Genomic DNA, 22,504 nt, shown 5'->3' with positions numbered 1-22,504 from the left:
TGATGGGATAGGTTGGCGTCCCCTTTTTTGATGGGATGCTGACTTCTGCCTAAGATGAAAAAAATAAATAAATTTAGGGTGCCTTCACACACGCAGGATCTGCAGCAGATCCGCAGCAGATTTGATGCTGTGTTCAGTCATTTAGATCAAATCTGCTGCGGATCCGTAGCAGAAAATCCGCAGCGATGCGGTGTGTGTGAAACTACGGTAGTAAGGCAGCATAGTGATGGCTTAGATAAGTGTCTCACAACATTTGTCTCCAGCTATTATAAAACTACAACTCCCATCATGCCCAGACAGTGTTGGAGCCACAGGTCAGAGAACACTGCAGTAAGCCATGCTGAAGGCTGTCAGGGGATGATGGGGGTTGTAGTTTAGGACGCTACCGGTTAGAAAACACTAGTACAGATGAATGCTGTCAAGTAAGGAGCACTTCCTTCCACCGGCCGCTAGATGGCGCCCACTTGCCTTGTCGCGCAGACTCTTTGTTGCTTATTGTCTCCGGGCTCAGAGAGTTCCTGACATGCGCAGTGTGCACCCGGGAGGACTCGCTGCTGGTAAGTGGCTGAACCGCATCAGCTGCGGAGGGAGGAGGGTGAGGTGCGGGTTGTGCGGGACCCATACAGCCGCAGCCTCCCTCCCTATAGCGGCTCTTCACGTTATTTGTGATTTTTACTGTATTTTTTTTTTATAATAATTTATAAATTTCCTGTAGTTAGTTTGTTCGGGTGTATATATATCTATCACACTGTGTTCTATACCTCTAATGTATTTGTGCTGTTGACCAATGGGAGAGATTGATCAAACTGGCCCACTTCCCCCTAGCAACCAATCAGATTCCACCTTTCATCCGTCACAGACTCTTTGGAAAATGAAAGGTAGAATCTGATTGGTTGCTAGGGGCAACTGAGCCAGTCTCACTTTACACCATGTTTGAGAACTCTCCCCCCTATGTAGTTATGGTTACACTCCTACCTGCCTGCAGGGGGCGCCATCATCACACAATCCAACAGTTTATAACAAAACTGCAAGCAAGCTTTTATTATTATTTTTTGGCCGCATAAATCCTGCTAAATATATGGACACAAGAACCTGATAGACCGCCGGTCAGTGGAATCTATTAGGATCCACTTATTTATTTTCTATTTACTTTAGATAATATTACTAGTATAGCCTATTTTTTTATACATGCCTTAAAGGGATTCTCCAGCATTAGAGAAACATGGCCACTTTACTTCCACAGTCTGCACTACTCTTGTCTCCAGGTCAGATGCGATTTGCAATTAAAGGGGAACTCCGGCGAAAATCTTTTGTTTACAAATCAATTGGTGTCAGAGGGTTATACAGATTTGTAATTTAATTCTATTTGAAAATCTCCAGTCTACCAGTACTTATCATCTGATGTATGTCCTGCAGGAAGTGCAGTATTCTTACCAGTCTGACACAGTGCTCTCTGCTGCCACCTCTGTCCATGTCAGGAACTGTCCAGAGCAGCAGCAAATCCCCATAGAAAACCTTTTCTGCTCTGGAAAGAATACACTACTTCCTGCAGGACATACAGCAGCTGATAAGTACTAGGAGACTGGAGATTTTTTAAATAGAGGTGAATTACAAAACTGTATAACTTTCTGACACCAGTTGATTTGAAAGAAAAATATTTTTGCCGGAGTACCCCTATAAGCTCCATTCACTTCAATAGAAAACCTACACCTGAACTGGAAATAAGAGCGTTGCTGTCTCTAGAAGAAAGCGGCCGTGTTTTTCTAATGCTGAATAACCCCCAAGAATATATATATATATTTTTTTTAATTTTTAGATCCCAGAGTTCTTTGAGTATTTGTAATACATGCAATTTAATAGTCTGATGTCAAATGATGTCATGTTTTTTTCAGCGTTTTTAATAAATTTATAAAGTTATTGATACTTCTGTATGTATCTCCTTCTGCCAGGGCTTGCTGAGAGTTGTAGTTTTGCGAGGCTGGAGAGCCATAGGTTGGGGTACACTGCTGTGAAGACTGGATAGGTGACCCTGGATTTAGCCGTGGAGATCAGAGGGAGAACCTCCATACATCACACTACAGAGGGGGTCAAACCTTCGCGCCCCCCCCCCCACCCCTCCCTGCCTGTCGCAGAACTACATTTCCCATCATGCCCGGACAGCCAAAGCTTTAGCTTTTCCTCTAGCTGCAATACAGACAAGATAATCCGATCAGATGGGGGCGCTGTGTACCCATTGGAATACGGGCGGCGTGTAACGTCGTACACTACCAGGGCTCTGGTCACTGTCTTAGTCTTTTGTGCAAAGAACGCTGCAAAAAATGCACTGCTTTACTGCATGATAGGGGTAGAAACGCCATGTATGAGCAGCCGAAGCCTTTGCTTACAGAGTGGATTCTGAGTGTAATGTCTTGGGGTCTCGTACAGCCTCAGCCCCCCTACCTGCTGCCAGTATGCTCCCATGTCACACAGCATTGTCAGAACATGGAGAAAAGTGAATGGGAATATTACCTCCTTTCCCCCGTATTGTAAGAAATATAGCACTTCAAGGGTTAAACATAAAGAGAAAAGACCGGGCTTCCATTATTAGGTGCCGCCAGCAGCCTGTTACCATGGCGACATGAGCGTGTAGGGAGATATATGCGGGACTCTGGACGTTGCTGTGGAAATTGGAAAGAAACCTTTAAAGGGGTTGTCTGAGGATTGAAGGCATTGCTGTGATTTATGATGGGACACGGGTGCTGGTGACTGGGTGTGTCTCCATTCTGACAGAAAAAATTTTTCTCCTCTGTTTTTTTTTAACTTTCAGTAACATCCCAGTATCCGGTCATTGTGGTTGAATGGTAGCTGTCAGTCGTACTCTGACCAGGAATCCACTCTCTTGTGCAAGGTAAATAGAACCCTCAACCCCCGACCTAATGCTCCATGCAAAACTGATCCACGCTGTTATGTCTGAGGGAGGGGGGTGGACATGACAAGGGTTCTCGCTTGGTGCTTTGTGAATCCCTGTGTCACACTCCGCCCTGCCAGACCCTGCATTAGATATAAGACCCTGTAATTGTTACCGATGTCCTTGCAGCCCTTGCCTAAACTGTATACATTACCTATCCAGGCTGCAGAGCTCCTCTTGCGATCTGCTTCTCCCCGGGTCCCGTGCGCTGCAGCTTCAGAGCGGCCTGTCTTAGCTGACCGTCCGCTCAGCCAATCAATGGCCACGGGGGTCCCAGTCTGTGATTGGCTGAGCGGCAGTCAGCTAAGACAGGCCACTCAGAAGCTGCAGCGTGCGGGACCCGGGGAGAAGCAGAGCGCAAGAGGAGCCCTGCAGCATGGATAGGTAATGTATGCACTTAGCAAATTGTCAGCCGCTGGCTAGGCACCGCCATTACACGGTGGCGATGAGTGGTCGGTGCCCGACCATTATAGGTCCAAACCTATGTCAACGATCAGCCAATGATCGACGTCATCAGCTGATCGTTGTGTTTATTACACTGAACGATAATCGATCGGATAGGGCCAATTCAAGCGATTATCGTTCCGTGTAATAGGGCCCTTAGAGAGGAGTACAGGTGGAGCATGCTCAAGTCTGATTGTTCGCATTTTAATACCGGTGGCCGAAGAAGTTGGATGCAGCCCTAGGGAGTCCTGGAAAACATGGATACCACCATAGGCTGTATCTAAGTTTTCCAGAATTCCCTAGGACTGCATCCAACTTCTTCAGCCGTGGCTGGTGTTCATCACTGCTTCCTCCAGCCCTTGTGGGAATACAGATGCAAATGCAGTAGGCCATGTTGTGCGGACACTTAAAGGGGCTTCCCATGATTTTAATGTTTTACTCGGTTTATGCATTGTCTCTTGCCGTCCTATAAAATGCATACGCAGGTAATAGTAATAATTCCTTTATCTATGTAGCGGTAACCTATTCCACATTACTTTACATCGCTCACGCTCAAATTGGCCCCTGTGCCCTTTAGGGTGCGTTCACACGTACAGGATCTGCAGCAGATTTGATGGCCCAGCTTTGCTTTGCTTTGAATCTGCAACTTCAAATCTGCACCATCAAATCTGCTGCAGATCCTGTACGTGTGAACGCACCCTAAAGGCTCACAATCTAAATTGTCTATTGGTCACATGTAGTGATTCACGATGCACCGAAATATCGATACTACTATCGATATTCCGGGCATAAAAACGGTTCGGTACCAGGATTTCCTGGTATCGATACTTTATGTTAAACTGCCTAATAGCGCAGTTTAACATAAAGTATAGCGCAGAGAACACAGCAGGCGGCCATCTGAGCGCCGGCCATGTTCTCTGTGCGCCCACTGCCCCCTAGTGTCACCTCTGCTGACCGCCCACCCTCCACGCCCGGCGGCGCCAAATTCAAATAGAGGGCACTTAGCGATTGCTACTGCCGGCTATTTTACTGTGTACATGCCGTCCTCCTGAGCCGATCCCGCGGGCAGCAGGCATTTAAGCATTCCCATACAATGACGCCTGAACCACCACAATACCCACCCCCGGTGCAGCTAGTTCATGCAGAGTGATGCTTAGTTTAGTAGCAGGTCGCTGTGCTGCGGCAGGGCTGTGGAGAGCACGGACTGTACGTAGTGTACACCGCCCAGTATACCTGTCAGTACCGCCTCACTGGGGGATGGGAAACTGCACGTCCGAGTCTAGGGGCTGAGTCCTAGGGAGCCGGTAAAGCTGAGGGCCGTGGTGGGGGAAGAGCAGGGCTGCCTTTTTGGTTCCTGTGCACACTTAAGGGCTGACAGCTGCGGCACTGTAGATGTGCAGAGGGATGCGGCCCTGGGGGGTGACTACACAGGAGTGCTGCCCATGGGGCTGCTATGGAGCTTGTTCCCCTCAGTCATGGAGAAGCTGTAACAGAGACTGCGGAAGAGGAGTGTGCACAAGGCTCCTATGGTGGTGGAGCTGCTGGTGTGCAAGGGCCACACGGGCCCCAAGGCTCTACCAGGGGGAGTGCTGGCTAGAACCAGACTGGAGAGACTCTATATGGCTCCTGGAGTGCTAAGGGTCAGGCTGAGGTAATACTACTACTCCCATCAGGTCCATTAATCCATAATTATAGGGAAACTATCAGCAAATAACCCTCTAATATGGGCAAATAAGATACAGTGCAATGCCTTCTTGAGCAGTACAACTCCTAACATAATTCCTTTTGCACAAGGAGGTATGCTGGGAGGAGTTGTAGTGCCCAAGCAGATATGCTGGGAGTGTCAGTTGTGCAGCAGCTAACTGGCACAACAACTACTCCCAGCATACCTCCTTGTGCTCAGCAATTTCCAGCATACCTCCTTAGGCACTACAACTCCAAGCATACTTTCTCGAGTTATGCTGGGAGGTAGAGGGGAATTAAAAATTGTGGAAAAAAAGTGTTTAAAATTTTAAGAAATTCATAATAAAAGTTCTAATAATCTCCCGCCCTTTTCCCTTTTCATTACATAAATAATTTTCCATACTGTAAAATATATAAAAAAAGTGATTTAAAAGTCACATAAATAAAAATATGCTACATAGGGGGCATTATATCTGCCATCTGGGCAGAGGGGCATTATATTTGTATTTTTAAGCTTTTTTTCCCAAACTTCATAAAGTATCGAATTGGTATCGAGCATCGAAATAAAAAAGCTGGTATCGGTATCGAACTCAAAATTATGGTATCGTGACATCCCTAGTCACATGTACGGACAATGTGGTTCCCGACTGGTGACTCCTGGACATGAATTCACTTTGGATGACACATCTTGGTGTAATAATAGGTGGACCAGTGCAAAATTTGATGTTAAACCTTAGGTGGCTTATTTTATTAAAACAAGCATTTATATGTATGTAACTTAAAGGGAACCTGTCACCATCATAATCCAATCCAATCTGCAGGCATCATGTTATAGAGCAGGAGGAGCTGAACATTTTTTTTTTTTTTTTTTTTTTTTAGGCTAAGTAGTCATGAGGGCGGTCTTACTCAGCTATATGTATGTGTGCATGTAGAGAGAGCTGTCAATCACTGAGGAGGACCACTCACATGACTCACCTATGAATGAGCCAACCTGTTTTTGTTCGAGTTGAATGGAGCAGCAGTGTGAAGGTTTAAACGTGTGTCCCCTGTTTCTGTGATTGTTTGGGGTCCCAAAGGTTGGACCTTTACCAGTCAGACTCTCGCCCCCCCATCCTGTGGATAGGGGATGAGTATGTTTCATGGGCAAGTTATATAGTTTTTAATTTACTTCTTATTTACATATTTTAAAATGTCCAGTCTTCCAGTACTTATCAGCTGCTTTATGTCCTGTGGGAAGTGGTGTATTCTTTCCAGTCTGACACAGTGCTCTCTGCTGCCACCTCTGTCCATGTCACGAACTGTCCAGAGCAGGAGAGCTTTTCTATGGGGATTGGTTCCTGGGCAGTTCCTGACATGGACAGAGGTGGCAGCAGAGAGCACTGTGTCAGACTGGAAAGCATTCACCACTTCCTGCAGGACATACAGCAGCTGACAAGTACTGGAAGATTTGAGCTTTTTAGTTGCAAATCTGTATAACTTTCTGACATCAGATGATTAGAAAAATAAATATTAAAAGAAAATTAGCTAGACTTCCCCTTTAAGAGAATTAGGGAGTTGATTAGATGTCTCATCATTCTGGATGAACTTTTATATTTTTTCTTCAACACAATGCTATTGCAATGCAATTTGCTATTTAATGTTAATATATATTTCTTTACAGGTAGATCTGTCATGCCTTCTTGTGTCGTCAAGGGCTGTGTTTGCACATGGAAGTCCAGACATTCAGGCATCATCCTTCATGTATTCCCAAACGACCCAACAATCATAAGGCTATGGTTACAGCAGGTGGGTCACGCTGGCGAAGAGTTGGACGAGTTGGTCAAAAAAGTCATCAGAGGAAAGAAGTCTGATACCTATCGCATGTGCTCCATGCATTTTACCGATGATTGTTACATGCAAGATGGCACTCGACGTACACTGAAAAGAAATTCCATACCAACCATATTTCCTCCGGTATTGGCAAACCCTGTGATACAGACAGAAGAAGAACCTAAGAGGAAAAAAAGAAAATTATCTCAGACCTCTATGGGTGAGGGATACCAAAGTCCTTCTACTTCAGGTGACCCTTTGTTATACCATACTGTCCAAATAGGGGAGGATGAAACAACACTTCTTGATCACCCACCTTCCACCGATCCCGAACCCTGTAGGGTGGTGAGGTTAGTGGTTGATCAGAGTACCAATACGGGTTATGTGAATCATGAAAGATTCGGGTCAGGAGGAGTCACGCCAAAGCTTGGGAAAAAACATGCAGAAACTCAAACATCGGCACAAATGTTCGGAAAGCAAACCGAGACTCGACCGAAAAGAGTTCAACCCTTACCACGGAGTCATGGAGAGGTCCGGGATAGAAGATACCCAAAACGCATGCACAAGTCGGAATCCATATTTCATGAATCTGACTACGAAGAAGACGAAGAGGAATATGTCTACGTTGAAAGCGATGAAGAAGCAGAGGATGATGCCAAAAATGGTGAATTCAAGTGTATCTATGAAGGTCCCAAGAGTCCGGTGCGAGAAAAAAAGTTTATAGTGTTTGAAAGTTGCCTGAATAAACTTCTTGCGATGATACAGTGCCAGGCACAGAGTCATTGTGAGGACCGTGTAACGCACGTTAAGAAGAACTTCATTGGCTCCTCTGTAATTGTTGAGGTAAAATGTGCAAGTGGCCACACCAAAACCATATGGGAGAGCCAGCCAAGACAGGGTAGACAACCATTAGGCGATGTCCTGGCATCGGCCGCTGTCTTCTATAGTGGATCCAGTTTTCTCAAGACTCTTCAAATGGTTAAACTATTGAACTTGAAGTTTATTGGAAAATCCACCTATTACCAAAACCAGTTGACTTATTTGTTTCCGGCCGTAAATCGTCACTGGCATCTGGAGCAGCAGTCTATTATCACCCGCCTAAAAGAGAAACCCGTGTGCTTGGCAGGCGACTGTCAAGCTGACCGTCCCGGCCACTTGGCTAAGTATTGTACTTATACCATGATGGATGCCGAGACTAAAAAAATAATCGGTTTCCACATACAACAGCTGCTGCCCACTTTATCTCGAGGTCACTGTAAAAACCTAGCGTTTCGGCAATCATTGAACCATATCTTGGATAAAGGGGTCAATGTAAAAATAGTGACCACTGATCATCATGTGGGCATTAGAAAGATCATGAGGGACGGTTATTCAAATATCATTCACCACTTTGACCCGTGGCACGTGGCGAGATCTGTTGGTAATAAAATACTTCTCCAGTCTAAGAAAAAACACTGTGCCATCCTCTCGCGTTGGGCATTTCCAATCAGATCTCACCTGTGGTGGTGCGTCAAGACCTGCAAGGAAAACCGTGAAGAATTATTGGACCGGTGGAACGCATTACAGTACCACGTTCTTAACGTTCACCAGTGGGTTTCTAATACCGACTACTGGAAGTGCCAGCACGACGTACCTCGGGCAGACACCACCAAACTTAAAAAGTGGCTTTCAAAGGGTTCCTTGGCATACCGTAGGCTCAGAGAAATTGTACTCCGTACGTCATTGCAGAAAGACCTGGGACGAGTATCCTTCTTCTGCCACTCGGATGCCTTGGAGGTCTTTCATAGTACACGTCTAAAATTCCTACCTAGGCGGTTTTATTGTTGTATGGTTGAACTGGTGGCCAGGACCCAACTGGCGGTGTTGGATCATAACCGAAATGTTCATAGAGTTCAAGCTGCGCTAAAGGAGTCAAACATTGTAGGAACCCACGGACAGTTAAAGAGTCATAAGGCCCGGATAGTAAAAGCTCTTCATGAGCGCAAAGGCCAGGACTTCGTTTTTGACTTGATAAGAGAAGCTGTTTCTTTAGTCCGCAAAAAGAACAAGATGGAGCTGAATTCATCTCATCCTCCTTTACTCGTAAAGCTTCCGTCGAGGAAGCGGAAACCTCCTCGTGCCCTCGACTTGGACAATACTTGATAAGGATGTGTCGTGTTTCATGTTGAAACGTCTTTTTTTTTTTTTTGGTAACTTTTTATTAGAAGGTTGTTTTGTACTCGACTTGATGGTTATAAGAAAGTCCAGTATTGTGGTGGGTCATGGCTTAGTATATCGCTGAGAGTTACGGGTAACCTCACGCTCTGCAGGAGGTGGTGTGTGTTGTAGCTTGTTTTTGTGAGCACTTTTTCAATGCAAACTATTTCTACATATGGAAAATATTACACCATGGGTCTTGTGCAAACAGCAATCTTTAACCCCTTAACAACCAAGGTAGATATATCTGCTAAGGACGGGGTAGTTTCCACGTCATGATGGGTATATATCTTGTTGTAGAACCCTGCTGTGTTTCGGTATGTGCACACTATGGAATCCGGGTGGATAACCTGCCGCACATTCTGCCGTTCGCCTTAGCTTGCACCCATCTGTGCCTGTGCCATGGACTTCATTCTGTGCACAGGAGGATTCCGCTGTCTGCCCCAAAGAATGAACAGGTTTGGTGTTAAGGGGTTGTTCAGGCATAGAAAAACATGGCCGCTTTCTTCCAAAAACAGCACCACTCCTGTCCTTGGTTAGGGTGTGGTATTGCAGCTGAGTTCTATTGAAGTAAATGGAGCTGAATTGTAATACCACACACAACCTAAGGACAGGAGTGGCGCGCTTTTTTTTTTTTTTTTTTTCTAATCCTAAAAAACCCTTTTAAAAGTGTTGGACAGACAAAAGGGGACCCTGATGACACTGACAAGCATGCCTCACTGCATATTTCAAGTATTTTATTGGTGAACAAATGACATGTCAATTCTTTGAGCGGAGGCGCGCAAGGCCTCCCATTAAAAGAGATAGCAGGTGGGGGTTCCGACATCTCTGCACTGATTCTGTAGTGTGAATGGGCCCTTATTGTGCAAAAATAACACTTTTGGCATTGCTGCATTTGCACTAACCTATAAAATAAATTTGAAGGGGTTTTCCAAGTAACTAGTCCCCAGTTCACAGGATAGGGGACAGTTAAGAGATCACTGGGGATCCGACCTCCATACCCCCCAGCAATCTCCAAATTGGCCCCCAGCTCCTTTGTTTTCAATACTGCCATGGATCGGCATGTGACCAGTGGCTCTATTCTTTCTCTATGGCGCTGCCGAAAGTGCCAAGTGCTGTACTTGTCTACTCGTCTCTTCCTGGCAGCTCTATTGAGAATAAATAGAGCCACGGGTATTCAAAACAAAAGAGCAAGGGGGGGGGGGGGTGGCAATCCGGCACACCAAAGCCAATGGCGGAATTTCCCTCGACCACTCTGGCTCCTCCCCTGTTGGATTCAGCTTTTTCTGTTGCCTAATGCAAAAAGGGGCTGAAAATGCACTTAAAAAAAAACGAGACCCCCCCCTTGCAGTGATCCCCCACAATGCTCTATTTTCAGTAACAGAGAAGCAGGATATATGGATGCATATATAAAGACATAGAGATTGTGGCGGCACTACAAATCACATCCAGCACTCAGGCTATTTTTAGCAATCAGACTCTGCAGCCGGGATAATGGAGGTGCTAACTTTAATCCAGTAATATATAGAGAAGGAAAAAATGAGTTGCACTCACCAAATAAAAATTCCTTGTCTTTATTTTATCGTTTAAAAAAAAGGGCTTGAAACAGCCTTTCACCAGCACCCTTGCAGTGTCTGCATTCACATTGCCTGCACCGTGTTCCGCATCGTGTTTGTTCTTTAAAAAAATGAAATAAAGAAAAGGAATTTTTATTTGGTGAGTGCAACTCAATTTTTCCTTCTCTATATATTACCGGATTACTATATGGATGCATATATTGGTGGGAATAAAGTGTAAGGCAGGTATATGTACCTCCATGTCGGGACATAGAAATCTGCTCAGCATTATGAGGGCATTTACAGAACGGGGGGGGGGGGAAATTCCTCGAAATTTCAAAATTTGAAATTCTCAGCAATCCAGTATCATTTGCTAAATTTTAACTTTTTTTTTTCTTTGAAATTTACGGTTAAAGGTAACGTTCAGGCTGCACAAATCAGGGGCCAAGCTCTTATTAAAACTGGCTATGGATTAGTCCATATCGATGGGTATCCCCTATACACAGATGGACAGGGCTCTATCAATATAAAATATAATTTCTCTGGAACACTGCGGCATGTTAGGACGAATCATAGCCTGCTGTATAAAGGGAGCCTGTCCCTGCTTCGGGCAGCATGAAACTAATGACTGGTTGGGAGTTCCCGGCATCATCATTCTGAATTCAGGTCGGTACCACATCATTCGTGCACGGGCCGTAATTACGGAATATGTGATTTCCCCACTTAAGCGAATACATAAATTCTGCTTGTCGCCGCTTCATGTTACCAGTATTACTGTTCTTTTGGCTTCTTCGGTGTATAGTGTTCTCATAAGAAACCAGCAGAATGCTTCTTTACCTTTTGGATGTTACTGGAGAAAAAAAAATTGTTTTTGCCAAGGACCAGTTAGGTGGATCGTATGCGTTCATGTGATTTGTAAATTAGAACTGTGAAATGTCATAAAATATTCTGCCGTTCCTACAGAGAAATAAAATGTACAAGTGACGTCTCTGCTGTGAATGATCCATCATTAGTGATGAGCGCTCCGTCAACGTCCTTTGAATTGTACAGTGTGGGCTTCGTGTACGAGCGTAATCCGAGGGAGGTGCTCCTGGCGGCCAATGAAGTGTATCTGTCTCTGTATCGGTTTGGGTTCGACCCTTCTTCTGTTCTGGCATGACTGCCCCAGTGCACAAAGCAAGGTCCATAGCGGCATGGAGGGGGAGTCTGGTGAGGAAGCCCTGACCTCAACACCATAGGGTGAACTTGAATAGAGACAGTCTCCCTAACATTAGCATCTTAAATGGTTTTCTGGATGAATGGGCTGAAATTCCTACAGTCACCTCCAACACCTTGGGAAAAGTCTTCCCATGAAGCTGAATGTCCAACAAGCAGATATAGGTGTGATGGTCGGGGGCCACATGCTTTCACTGTTCAGTTCAGTAGTCTAGGACTCTTACGATTTATACTGAATCTTATAAATGCATAATAGTCTGCATCGTTCACACTTCCCGATTTTTCACTCATTTTTAGGCAAAAGCCAGGAGCCAATGGAAACATTTAGGGCTTATTCCCATGTCCCGTGTTCAACAGATCCTGAAGAGAACTCTATTTCCCCGCCCAGCATTGTGTATCAGTATAATGCCGGGGGCGGGGAAAGTGTTTGAATCTTTTCGGTACGGTGACGAATCAACCACGTGGCTGCTGTGAAGATTCAAACACTTTCCTGCTCCCGGCATCATATTGATACATAATGCTGTTCATATAAAGAGTCCATTAGGCTACATGCACACAGAGCAAAAGTGGTGGAATTCTCCGCCGGGGAATGCTGCCAGCCTCCCTGTCATAATGACAGTCTATGGGAGACTCACGCCTCCTCTCTCTGCGCTGAAGAATAAGCAGGTTCTGCCACTTTTGCTCCGTGTGCATGTAGCCTTACTGGGCTTCCCCGTCCGCAGCTTCAATGGAATACAGGATGTTGGAATAAGCACTTATACTTAATTTTCTTAAATCAGCTTGGTTTAAAAAAAAAAAAAAAAAAAGGATGAAGAATACGGATCATATACTGACATGTGAACGTGGCCTTAGACACAGATTATTTATTTATTTATTTATTTTTTAACCTCATTTGTCCCAAACGCTCATTTATGGCTGTATTATTAGGGTGTCTAGATCGCTAAAATCATGGGGGGAGAAGTGCACGGCTGAGACAGGAGACGGGCCCATAACATAACATGAACCCCCCTCTGCTCTAATGATTGCCGGGGATCTGAACCTCCAGACACCAACCGGACATACTGATGTGTCCCTAGGACATTTTTGTTTTTTTAAAGAAAAACAGTGGCGCTGTTTTTGTGTAATTCAATCTTGTATAAATATGCTCGTTCAGAGCACAGGGGGCGTTCCTCAGCCCCCTAGAGCACCGCTTGGCCGGCCCGCCGTCTCACCAACTACATGCATAAGCAGCAGGCTTGAATATGCATGAGTAGGTGAGACCATCTGAGCCAGTGGGCGGCCCGAGGAACGCCCCCAGTGCTCTTAACGGGTTAATTTGCATATTTATATTACAAAAACACAATCTCGGCTTACAAGCATCAGGAAACTGGCATCGGGGATGTAAGCGGCTGCCAGGAACAGCAAGTTCTTATGTACCTTTTCCTTTGTTCCACACTTTCCTCTAATGATCAGCCTATTTAATGGGAATGTAAATCAGAATATTAACATTAGTTTAAATTGAGTAAACCTATATTGTTAAAGAATTTTTGATGTCCCCGCCCCTCTAATTTTCTCTTTTGCTATCTATATTTTATTCTGCCTGTGATGATAAGGAAGAGGCTGCCGTAAAATGATCTTTGCAATATGAAAGGGACAGGCGATGCCAGTAGGTAGATAGCAGAACATGCTTATAAACTCGCCACATACGGAAAATAGGGACTAGAGGTATTCATTGTTGTCCATGTCCATGGGGCTTGCCGTAAAGCATATCACTAAATGAACAGAACAGCTCAGGCAAGATGGCCGCCCCGATTCTAATGCACTGCTGCTCTGCAAAGTTCCTATTATGGACAGAGGTGGCAGCAGAGAGCACTGTATCAGTCTGGAAAGAATACACCATTTCCTGCTGGACATACAGCAGCTGATAAGTACTGGAGGGCTTGATATTTTTAAATAGACGAAATTTACAAATCTATATAACTTTCTGACACCAGATGATTTGAAAGAACAAAAAAAAAACAAAAACAATACCCCTTTAACTTTGAAAGGGTTGTACAACATTAGAAAAAAACAACTTCTTTCTTCCACAAAGAGCGCCACACAGTCTGGAAGACTGGATATGTTTTAATAGAAGTAAATTACAAATCTCTGGCACTTTCTGACACCAGTTGATTTGAAAGAATTTTTTGGGATGTGGATTACCCCTTTAATGTGGCATCATAATTTGCAGAGTGAACTTTGCCCTACAGATTAAATATCCAGTGTTTGCCTCCTGAGCTGTGAATAGTTGGCACCAGCGGAGGGGCCGGGCCAAGAGCTTTCCTCTCCCTAGGCTCCAGGAAGGAGACTGAGCAGAGCTGAGTCTAGTCCTCCGCAGCTGCAGCACGGTGAGTGAGGGTTAGTGCATAGGCAAACAGGGCGGCCGGCTGGGGTTATGTGTGGCCCCGGGCTGAACCCTTTATGATAAGTCTTGGGGCCCCTCCATGTGTTGCCTGGGCTGCAGGATCTGCCCAGCAGGGAAGGGGGGGATGTTTGTCTGAAGTTTGATGGTGCTGTAGGCTGCATTGAGTGAGGGGGACTTGTAGTCACTTCTACCACAGCATCTGGGGTTACTACACATTGCACCTACAGGAGCCTTCTAAGCCCATAGGCTTTTATATGAGGGTGTTGCTCCTTATACTTTGCAGGTGTTTGGGAGAACTTTGTACAAGATTTTGTAGGTGGCTGAGGGAATTTTTATCCAGAAACTCAGGCCCCCCAGCTGTGGCAAAACTACAATACCCATCATGCCTTCGACATCTGTGAGGGCAGACTTATCTCTGTTCTGGTTCATCCCAGGTCAGGGCTCTGTATGTCTGTCACATTCTTCCTCCCCAGACTCCATATCTTTATGGACATGGCTGTGTGCACTGGGATACGGTCATGCAGGGACAGCAAAGTCCTAAACCCAGACTGTTCCCGTCTGTGATGTAGCTACCATAGAGGCAGCGTAGCCAGCTGCTATGGGGCCCGTGCAGCAGGGCGGCCTAGAGGAGAAGGTAAGAGACGGTCCTGTGTCCTTCTGCCTAACCCCTTATGTACTGTAGTGTGAAGTGACCAAGTGTTTACTTACATGCTGCAACACAAAAAAGGGTTAACAAGCAGAAGACAAAGAGATCTCCGCTTCACTTGACTGATAACCCCTGACCTCTCCGGCTGCCTGCCTTAATCAAGTAGGAAAATGTGTGGATCTGGGTGCAGAGGTCAGGGGTTATCATTACACAAGCAGTAAAGCAGATATCTCCTTGTCTTCTGAACTTTGGGTCACTTACACACTGCAGTACATATAGGTAAAAACAGAGGACTGACAGAGCAAGCAGCCATTGGCTCTCAGCTCTGCCAGTCACTCTTGTGGCAGGATTCTGGCAGAGCATATAGTGTGTGTGTGTGTGTGTGTGTGTGTATATATATATATTACCACACCTATAAAGAAACAACTGAACCTCCATAACTTATTACCATACAAAGAATACTTTATTGCATAAAAAAACATACATAGAGAATCGTACTGTACAGTGAACTGCGACTGAGAAAATACATTAAAAACCAACAAAGAAAACATACAAATGAGGGGTGCTACTGTCAGGCAATGTTTGGAGAGATGGTCAGGGATAAAATACAATTCATAGGTATACTGCCATAAACCCACCCTAAACCAACTCCATAATAAAAATAATCATACAAAATGTATTATCTTACCCAAATGGAGGTGATGTACCAGCCGGACAGTTGCCCCCACCCCCAATACTATATCCCCTTCTCAGGATAATAACACACATGGGCTGTAGTGTAGGGGAGATCTGCTATATCTCTGTTTGTGTGTATATATATATATTAGTGGAAGGGGGGGGCGCCCCGTGAATCCTAGCTACGCCCCTGATTCCTACAATTTCTTGGTGCTGAAGAATTAGTACTTGCCCGGGCCAACTCCTGAGAACATTACTGTGGCATTCTGCCTCCTCTACCTGTTGGCACAATGCAGTCAGGCAGAGAATGTCTCCTGGCATTCACCAAACGCAGACTCCTCCATCAGACACCAGATAGAGAAGGGTGATCCGTCACTACACTTACGTCTCCTCGGCTCCAGGGGTGGTGGCCTTACAGCGCTCCATTGTGCTTGGTAATGTAAGGTGTGCATGCAGCTGCTCAGCCATGGATACCCCCACACCATGAAGCACCTGATGGCACAATTTTTGAACTTATTATAAGAAAATCTTTTTCTTTCAAATAATCTGGTTTCAGAAAGTTATAAAAATGTATAATTTACTTCTATTTAAAAATCTCCAGTCTTCCAGTACATATCAGCTGCTGTATGTCCTGCAGGATGTGGTGTATTCTCTCCAGTCTGACACAGTGGTCTCTGCTGCCACCTCTCTCCATGTCAGGAACTGTCCAGAGCAGGAGCAAATCCCCATAGAAAACTGCTGCTCTGGACAGTTCCTGACATGGACAGAGGTGGCAGCAGAGAGAACTGTGTCAGACTGGATTGAATACACCACTTCCAGCAGCACACACAGCAGCTGATAAGTACTGGAATGTTTTCAAATAGAAGTAAAAACCTCATGCATGTTAGAGAAATGTGATTACTCCGCTGTATAATAGTTCACCTCCTGCACCCAGAGAGATTCTTGGAGAAGTCACGTTGCACGGTCAGTGCAGACCTTATAACAACCTTATGCAATTATGCAGCCCTTATGCAATTTATAACTTGAAGGAGCAATAATCCTAGAAGGAGAAAACTGTCCATGTGTCGGCATGCAAGGCTTAAAGGGGTAGTGCACCCCAAAATTTTTTCTTTGAAATCAACTGCTGCCATGAAGTGCCAGAGATTTGTAATTTACTTCTATTAAAAAATCTCAAGCCTTCCAGTACTTATCAGCTGCTGTATGCCCAGCAGGAAGTGGTATTATTTCCAGTCTGGAGAGCAGGAGAGGTTTTCTATGGGGATTTGCTCCTTCTCTGGACAGTTCCTGACATGGACAGAGGAGGCAACAGAGAGCACTGTGTCAGACAGGAAAGAAAACACCACTTCCTGCTGGACACACAGCAGCTGATAAGTACTGGAAGGCTTGAGATTTTTTAATAGAAGTAAATTACAAATCTCTGGCACTTCATGGCAGCAGTTGATTTGAAAGAAAAAATTTTTTGGTGCACTACCCCTTTAAAGGGGGTTCTCCAGGATTGGAAAAAAATCTTTCTTTCTTGCAAAAACAGCGCCACCCCTGTCCTCAGGTTGTATGCGGTATTACAATTCAGCTCCATATTAACTTCAATGGAACTGAGCTGCAAAACAGCATGTTTTTCTAAGCCTGGATAACCCCTTTAAATCATAAACAGTCCTGCAGGAAATTTTGCCTTAGAATCGAGGGAGTGAGGCTTAAAGGACTACTCCGGTGAAAATCTTGTTCTTTCAAATCAACTGGTTTCAGGAAGTTATATTTGTTATTTACTTCTAAAAAATCTCCAGTCTTATAGTACTTATCAGCTGCTGTATGCCCTACAGAAAGTGGTGTATTCTCTCCAGTCTGGAGAGCAAGAGAGGTTTTCTATAGGGATTTGCTACTCTGGTTAGTTCCTGACACGGACAGAGGTGGCAGCAGAGAGCACGGTGTCCTGCAGGAGAGGTTTTCTATAGGGATTTGCTACTCTGGTTAGTTCCTGACATGGACAGAGGTGGCAGCAGAGAGCACTGTGTCCTGCAGGAGAGATTTTCTATGGGGATTTGCTACTGCTCTGGACAGTTCCTGACATGGACAGAGGTGGCAGCAGAGAGCACTGTGTCAGACTGGGAAGAATACTCCACTTACTGCAGGACATACAGCAGCTGATAAGTACTGGAAGACTGGAGATTTTTAAATAGAAGTAAATTACGAATCTATATATCTGGAAAGAAAAGATTTTCACCAGAGTACCCCTTTAACATGTCTGCCAATTTAGAGCGACTAAAAGAGTGGGAATGTTCCTGTTGCAGCAAGCAGCCGCTCTTCCCCTCTCCCAGTCCTGAGGCGGGTTTGATCACTAGGATACATATCTTATCTTTATATGTTCAAGGTAATATAGGAAATCAAGGTAAAGACTATAGATCTATAGAGTGCTGGAGTCCGATCATTCAGGTGGCTGAAGAAGTTGGATGCAGCCCTAGGAAGTCTGGGAAAACATGGCTACAGACATAGGCCATAGCTTCACTGTGGCTATTATGTAATATATTCCCTCCAGGGTAAACACTGACTTTGAATGCAAGATGTCTGGCAGCCACCAGGGAAGGCGCTGACTTACACAATGGCGGTGCAGGAGCTGCCGGCCCTGTCATGGGGTTATTACACAACAGATCCCTTCTAGTACAATCCATGGACACAACAAAGGGTCACATTAAACTTCACTTGTGATTTCTCTGCCCAAGCCTCCAGCTCTCCCAGATCCCTCCATAACGTTATATTATCTTCTCCTCTGTATAGTGTTATCCACCAGAGATGGAAACTGCCAGCAATAGGCCCTTATGTTTGCGGCCCCTCTGTTGAAGGATACCTCTCATTTTACCCAGGCACTGGGCTCCGAGCACTGAATCCTGTCAACCCTTTTCTTTGCTGCAGTATAGGAAAATACCAGATGTACCATAGACTTGTAATGCAAATCTTCCATAGACTTCTAGTGCTAATCTCCCATGGACTTGTAATGCTGCTCACTTTAGCATAATGTAGATCTCCTATAGACTTGTAATGCAAATCTCCCATAGACTTGTAATGCTGCTTATTTTAGCATAATGTAGATCTCCCATAGACTTGTAATGCAAATCTCCGATAGACTTGTAATGCTGCTCATTTTAGCAGTATGTAGATCTCCCATTGACTTGTAGTGCTGATCTCCCATAGACTTGTAATGCTGCTCATTTTAGCATAATGTAGATCTACCATAGACTTGTAATGCTGCTCATTTTAGCATAATGTAGATCTACCATAGACTTTTAATGCAAATCTCCCATAGACTTGTAATGTAAATCTCCCATATACTTGTAATGCTGCTCATTTTATCATAATGTAGATGTCCCATATACTTGTAATGCTGATCTCCCATAGACTTGTAATGCTGATCTCCCATAGACTTGTAATGCTGATCTCCCATAGACTTGTAATGCTGTTCTCCCATAGACTTGTAATGCTGTTCTCCCATAGACTTGTAATGCTGATCTCCCATAGACTTGTAATGCTGTTCTCCCATAGACTTGTAATGCTGATCTCCCATAGACTTGTAATGCTGATCTCCCATAGACTTGTAATGCTTATCTCCCATAGACTTGTAATGCTGATCTCCCATAGACCTGTAATGCAGATCTCCCATAGACTTGTAATGCTGCGCACTTCAGTAGCAGAAAGCGGGAGTTGACAGGATCCAGCACATCAGATGCCTAAGTGAATAGAGAGGTATCCTTTAATGGAGGGGGAAAGTTTTCCAGGATTATCCAGGATTGGTTGCAGTCACTTCAGAGCTGCAGTACCGCAGATAAACCGTATACAACAGTGGCGCTGTTTCTGGAGGAAAGCTGCTATGGTTATTGAACCCTGGATAAGCCTTTTCATTGAGTTATACAGCATTAGAATAATGGATGGTTTGTTTTCAGAATGGCCTATCATTATTAGACTGTGGATGCTGTGGCCCGGGTGCTTAGGTGGTATACAGCAGGTGGGTTCTAGTGTTTTCTCCTAGGCACTTGTCACAGTGGCCAGGAGTGGCATTACCCACCCCCGGACACACGGGCACTTGTAAAGGTTGTACAATGTGTAGGTGCAGGTGCGGCAGAGAAATGAGTACAGAGTCCAGCACTTGACCAGACGGTGACTTTTACTTTGGAACTTCAGTGCAATACAGGTTATAGTTACAAACAGCTCACTAGGTGCAGCGGTGCTTGAGGTAATGACTTGAGGTACGGTAGAAGTAGTAATTGTGTAGAGCGTGACTTGGTGTACTGTAGTGGAGAATCTTCGTACTCATGGTTAGAAGAGAGATTAGAGAGAAGACCACCTTTTCCAAACCAGCTCAGCGACTGCCAGGTTTGGTAGCATGAGCCTCAGGCTTGAACAACTGGGATAACTCCTGGAGCGTTCCCAAGCTAGTCGAGCAGTTATCAGTAGGATACGTCAGCTTTAGGCTTTTTGCCCTACTGGGGATCAGTCTCTTGATCTTCTAGACTTGTTACTTGTATACTATTAGTACCAGTGGTGTGAGGTCCTGCAGTATTGATGCTTCATGTAAACAGGACAAGGCTGCAGTACCGTGCACTGCCACTACTAATGGTGTGGCAGTGAAGGTTCGAGCAGCACAACTTGTGGCACCTGATCAGGGTGGGTAAAGGTAGTCAGACCCCTTGATATGCCATTCATTTAATTCACCGGCAAGAACAGTCAAGGTTTTGCTTATATCACTCATGACTTTGTTATTGTTATTATAATTGGTGTCCTACAACTTGTTGGTGACCAGATTTTTCTCTCTCTCTAGGGTTCGAGCTGTCAAGTGACCCACAACAAGGTCAACTTGAGATCTCCAGGAGTCAACCAAGAAGATGCCAAGCTCCTCACTCTCTGGAGCCATAGAGGCGATGGTTGAGAACATCTACCGCCATCGCTTGCCTCTGCTCTGTGCCGCAGGCCTGGGAGTCACAGCGGTGGCTTCTTGGATGTGGTGGAAAAGTAAACGTGAAGGACACTTGGAGCTGAGACAAGTAGGCACCGTCTCCCAGCTTCTTATTTACCCCGTCAAGTCATGCCGAGCCGTCTCGGTGCAAGAAGCCGAGTGTCTAGAAATGGGGTTAAAACATGGAGAGCTTAAGGATCGGCACTGGCTGGTGGTGAATGAAGAGGGACAGATGGTGACTGGTCGTCAGGAGCCACGGATAGTCCTCATATCTGTGATGGCCAGTGGCGACTCACTCTGCTTTGAAGGACCAGGGATGGAGAAGATACTTGTCCCGGTGGTGCCACCCAAGAGCAACAAAATCTTGAATTGCCGAGTATTTAGCAGCGACGTCCAAGGTCGGGATTGTGGAGAGGAGGTGTCTCGTTGGCTGACCACCTATTTTCAGACTGGCTCTACCTACCGACTGGTGCGTTTCGAACCTGATGTGATGAAACCGCGGAAGGCCAAGGAGGCGGAGAAGCCTTTTCGGGAGAAAGATGTCATCGCCTATCCGGACGCCAGTCCCATCATGATGCTGTCCGAAACGTCACTGGAAGACCTCAACAAGCGAATGGAGGTTCCCGTCTCGGTGGCCAATTTCCGACCTTGCATCGTTGTGTCGGGATGTGAGGCCTTTTCGGAGGATACTTGGGATGAGGTGAAGGTGGGCACTGTGAGACTGAAGAGGGTCATGGCCTGTGGTCGCTGTATCCTGACCACCGTTGACCCAAAAACTGGAATTATGAGTCGGAAAGAACCACTGGATACACTGAGAACCTTCCGACTGAGCGATGAGTCCCTGAGCCACCTCTACAAAAAGGCCCCCCTCTTCGGGCAGTATTTTGGGGTTGATAAAACCGGGAAGTTGAGAGTCGGAGATCCAGTGTATCTGGTGGTCCGCAAGGAATAGAAATTATTCCTCTTCCTACTAACAAGTGTTCCTAGAAATACTCATTGGTCCGATAATCCTTCCAAGTGTAAAATTTTAGCTCCGCACAAAAGATACGATCTGACGACGAGTGGACGTTCTCCCACCCATTAGCTGATCCCATCTTTTGTGCGGTGCAAAAACTTACTGTTATCAGTCGCCCATCTCTCTGTGTATATAGTAAATGTGCGGCCGATAACAGCGAATGCTATCATGCCTTCTGAAGGCACTGGATGCGAGCGCCGATCTCACTGATTGGTGCCCGTTTGCGTCCTTGCACAGCCCCATATTGGTCCGTATAAAAGGACCCTAAGCAGAAAAGGTTTAAAAGGGTAGTTCACAAAAGAGATTTCTGATTTACTTCTATTTAAAAAAAACTTCAGTCTTCCAGTACTTATCAGCTGCTGTATGTCCTGCAGGAAGTGGCGTATTCTTTCCAGTCTGACACAGTGCTCTCTGCTGCCACCCCTGTCCATGTCAGGAACTGCCCAGAGCAGCAGAAAATCCCCTCCTGCTCTGGACAATTCCTGACATGGACAGAGGTGGCAGCAGAGAGCGCTCTGTCAGACTGGAAAGAATACACCACTTCCTGCAGGACATACGACAGCTGATAAGTACTGGATTTTTTAATAGAAATAAATTACAAATCTCTGGCACCAGTTCATTTAGAAGATATTTAGTTTTTTTTTGTGAACAACCCCTTTAAACTGGAATGATTATTGAGCCCTTTAACCTGTTGACAATCTCTATGGCCACCATGACTTCTCCTACAGGGACTCGGATACATAAAAATACAGATACATAACTGGATGACCATGTAGCTTTGCTGTTCAGGCCTTTGGTAGCATTGACCATAGTAATAAATCACGGCCACCTCCACCCACACACAGTGCCGTAATAAATACTAACACATTTTGCCTCATACTACAGTGAATGAGGCCTAGCTGCAGTACCACACATAACCTGTGCACATTTATGGCGCTATTTTTTGGAGAAAAAAAAAAATCTCTATTTCTAATTGTGCAATTGTGTATAACCTCT

At 45.2% G+C, this 22,504-nt stretch overlaps 1 protein-coding gene across 4 annotated transcripts; it reads left to right on the top strand.

Annotated features, from left to right (window-relative positions):
• Positions 1-515: 515 nt before the first annotated feature.
• Positions 516-21,658, top strand: LOC138786345 (mitochondrial amidoxime-reducing component 1-like). 4 transcript variants are annotated; one of them, XM_069963308.1, is made up of 3 exons: positions 516-557; positions 2,807-2,887; positions 6,735-10,149. In XM_069963308.1, exon 3 carries the CDS (start codon positions 6,746-6,748, stop codon positions 9,023-9,025), a length of 2,280 nt encoding a protein of 759 aa, XP_069819409.1. In that variant the 5' UTR covers positions 516-557; positions 2,807-2,887; positions 6,735-6,745; the 3' UTR covers positions 9,026-10,149. The 4 variants fall into 4 exon arrangements, with proteins under 4 accessions (XP_069819409.1, XP_069819408.1, XP_069819411.1 ...); XM_069963307.1 differs by lacking the exon at positions 516-557 and adding an exon at positions 934-1,106; XM_069963310.1 differs by lacking the exons at positions 516-557; positions 6,735-10,149 and adding exons at positions 1,089-1,106; positions 20,359-21,658.
• Positions 21,659-22,504: the final 846 nt, after the last annotated feature.

This window comes from Dendropsophus ebraccatus, chromosome 3, assembly GCF_027789765.1.
Source record: "Dendropsophus ebraccatus isolate aDenEbr1 chromosome 3, aDenEbr1.pat, whole genome shotgun sequence".
In the NCBI taxonomy this organism is placed as follows: domain Eukaryota; kingdom Metazoa; phylum Chordata; class Amphibia; order Anura; family Hylidae; genus Dendropsophus; species Dendropsophus ebraccatus.
The sequence above is the reverse complement of the archived record's forward strand: the minus strand, read 5'-3'. Positions and strand labels throughout refer to the sequence as shown.

Bases quoted from the DNA above. Each gene is read 5' to 3' on its own strand.
- LOC138786345 (XM_069963308.1), top strand. From the start codon at position 6,746: ATGCCTTCTTGTGTCGTCAAGGGCTGTGTTTGCACATGGAAGTCCAGA.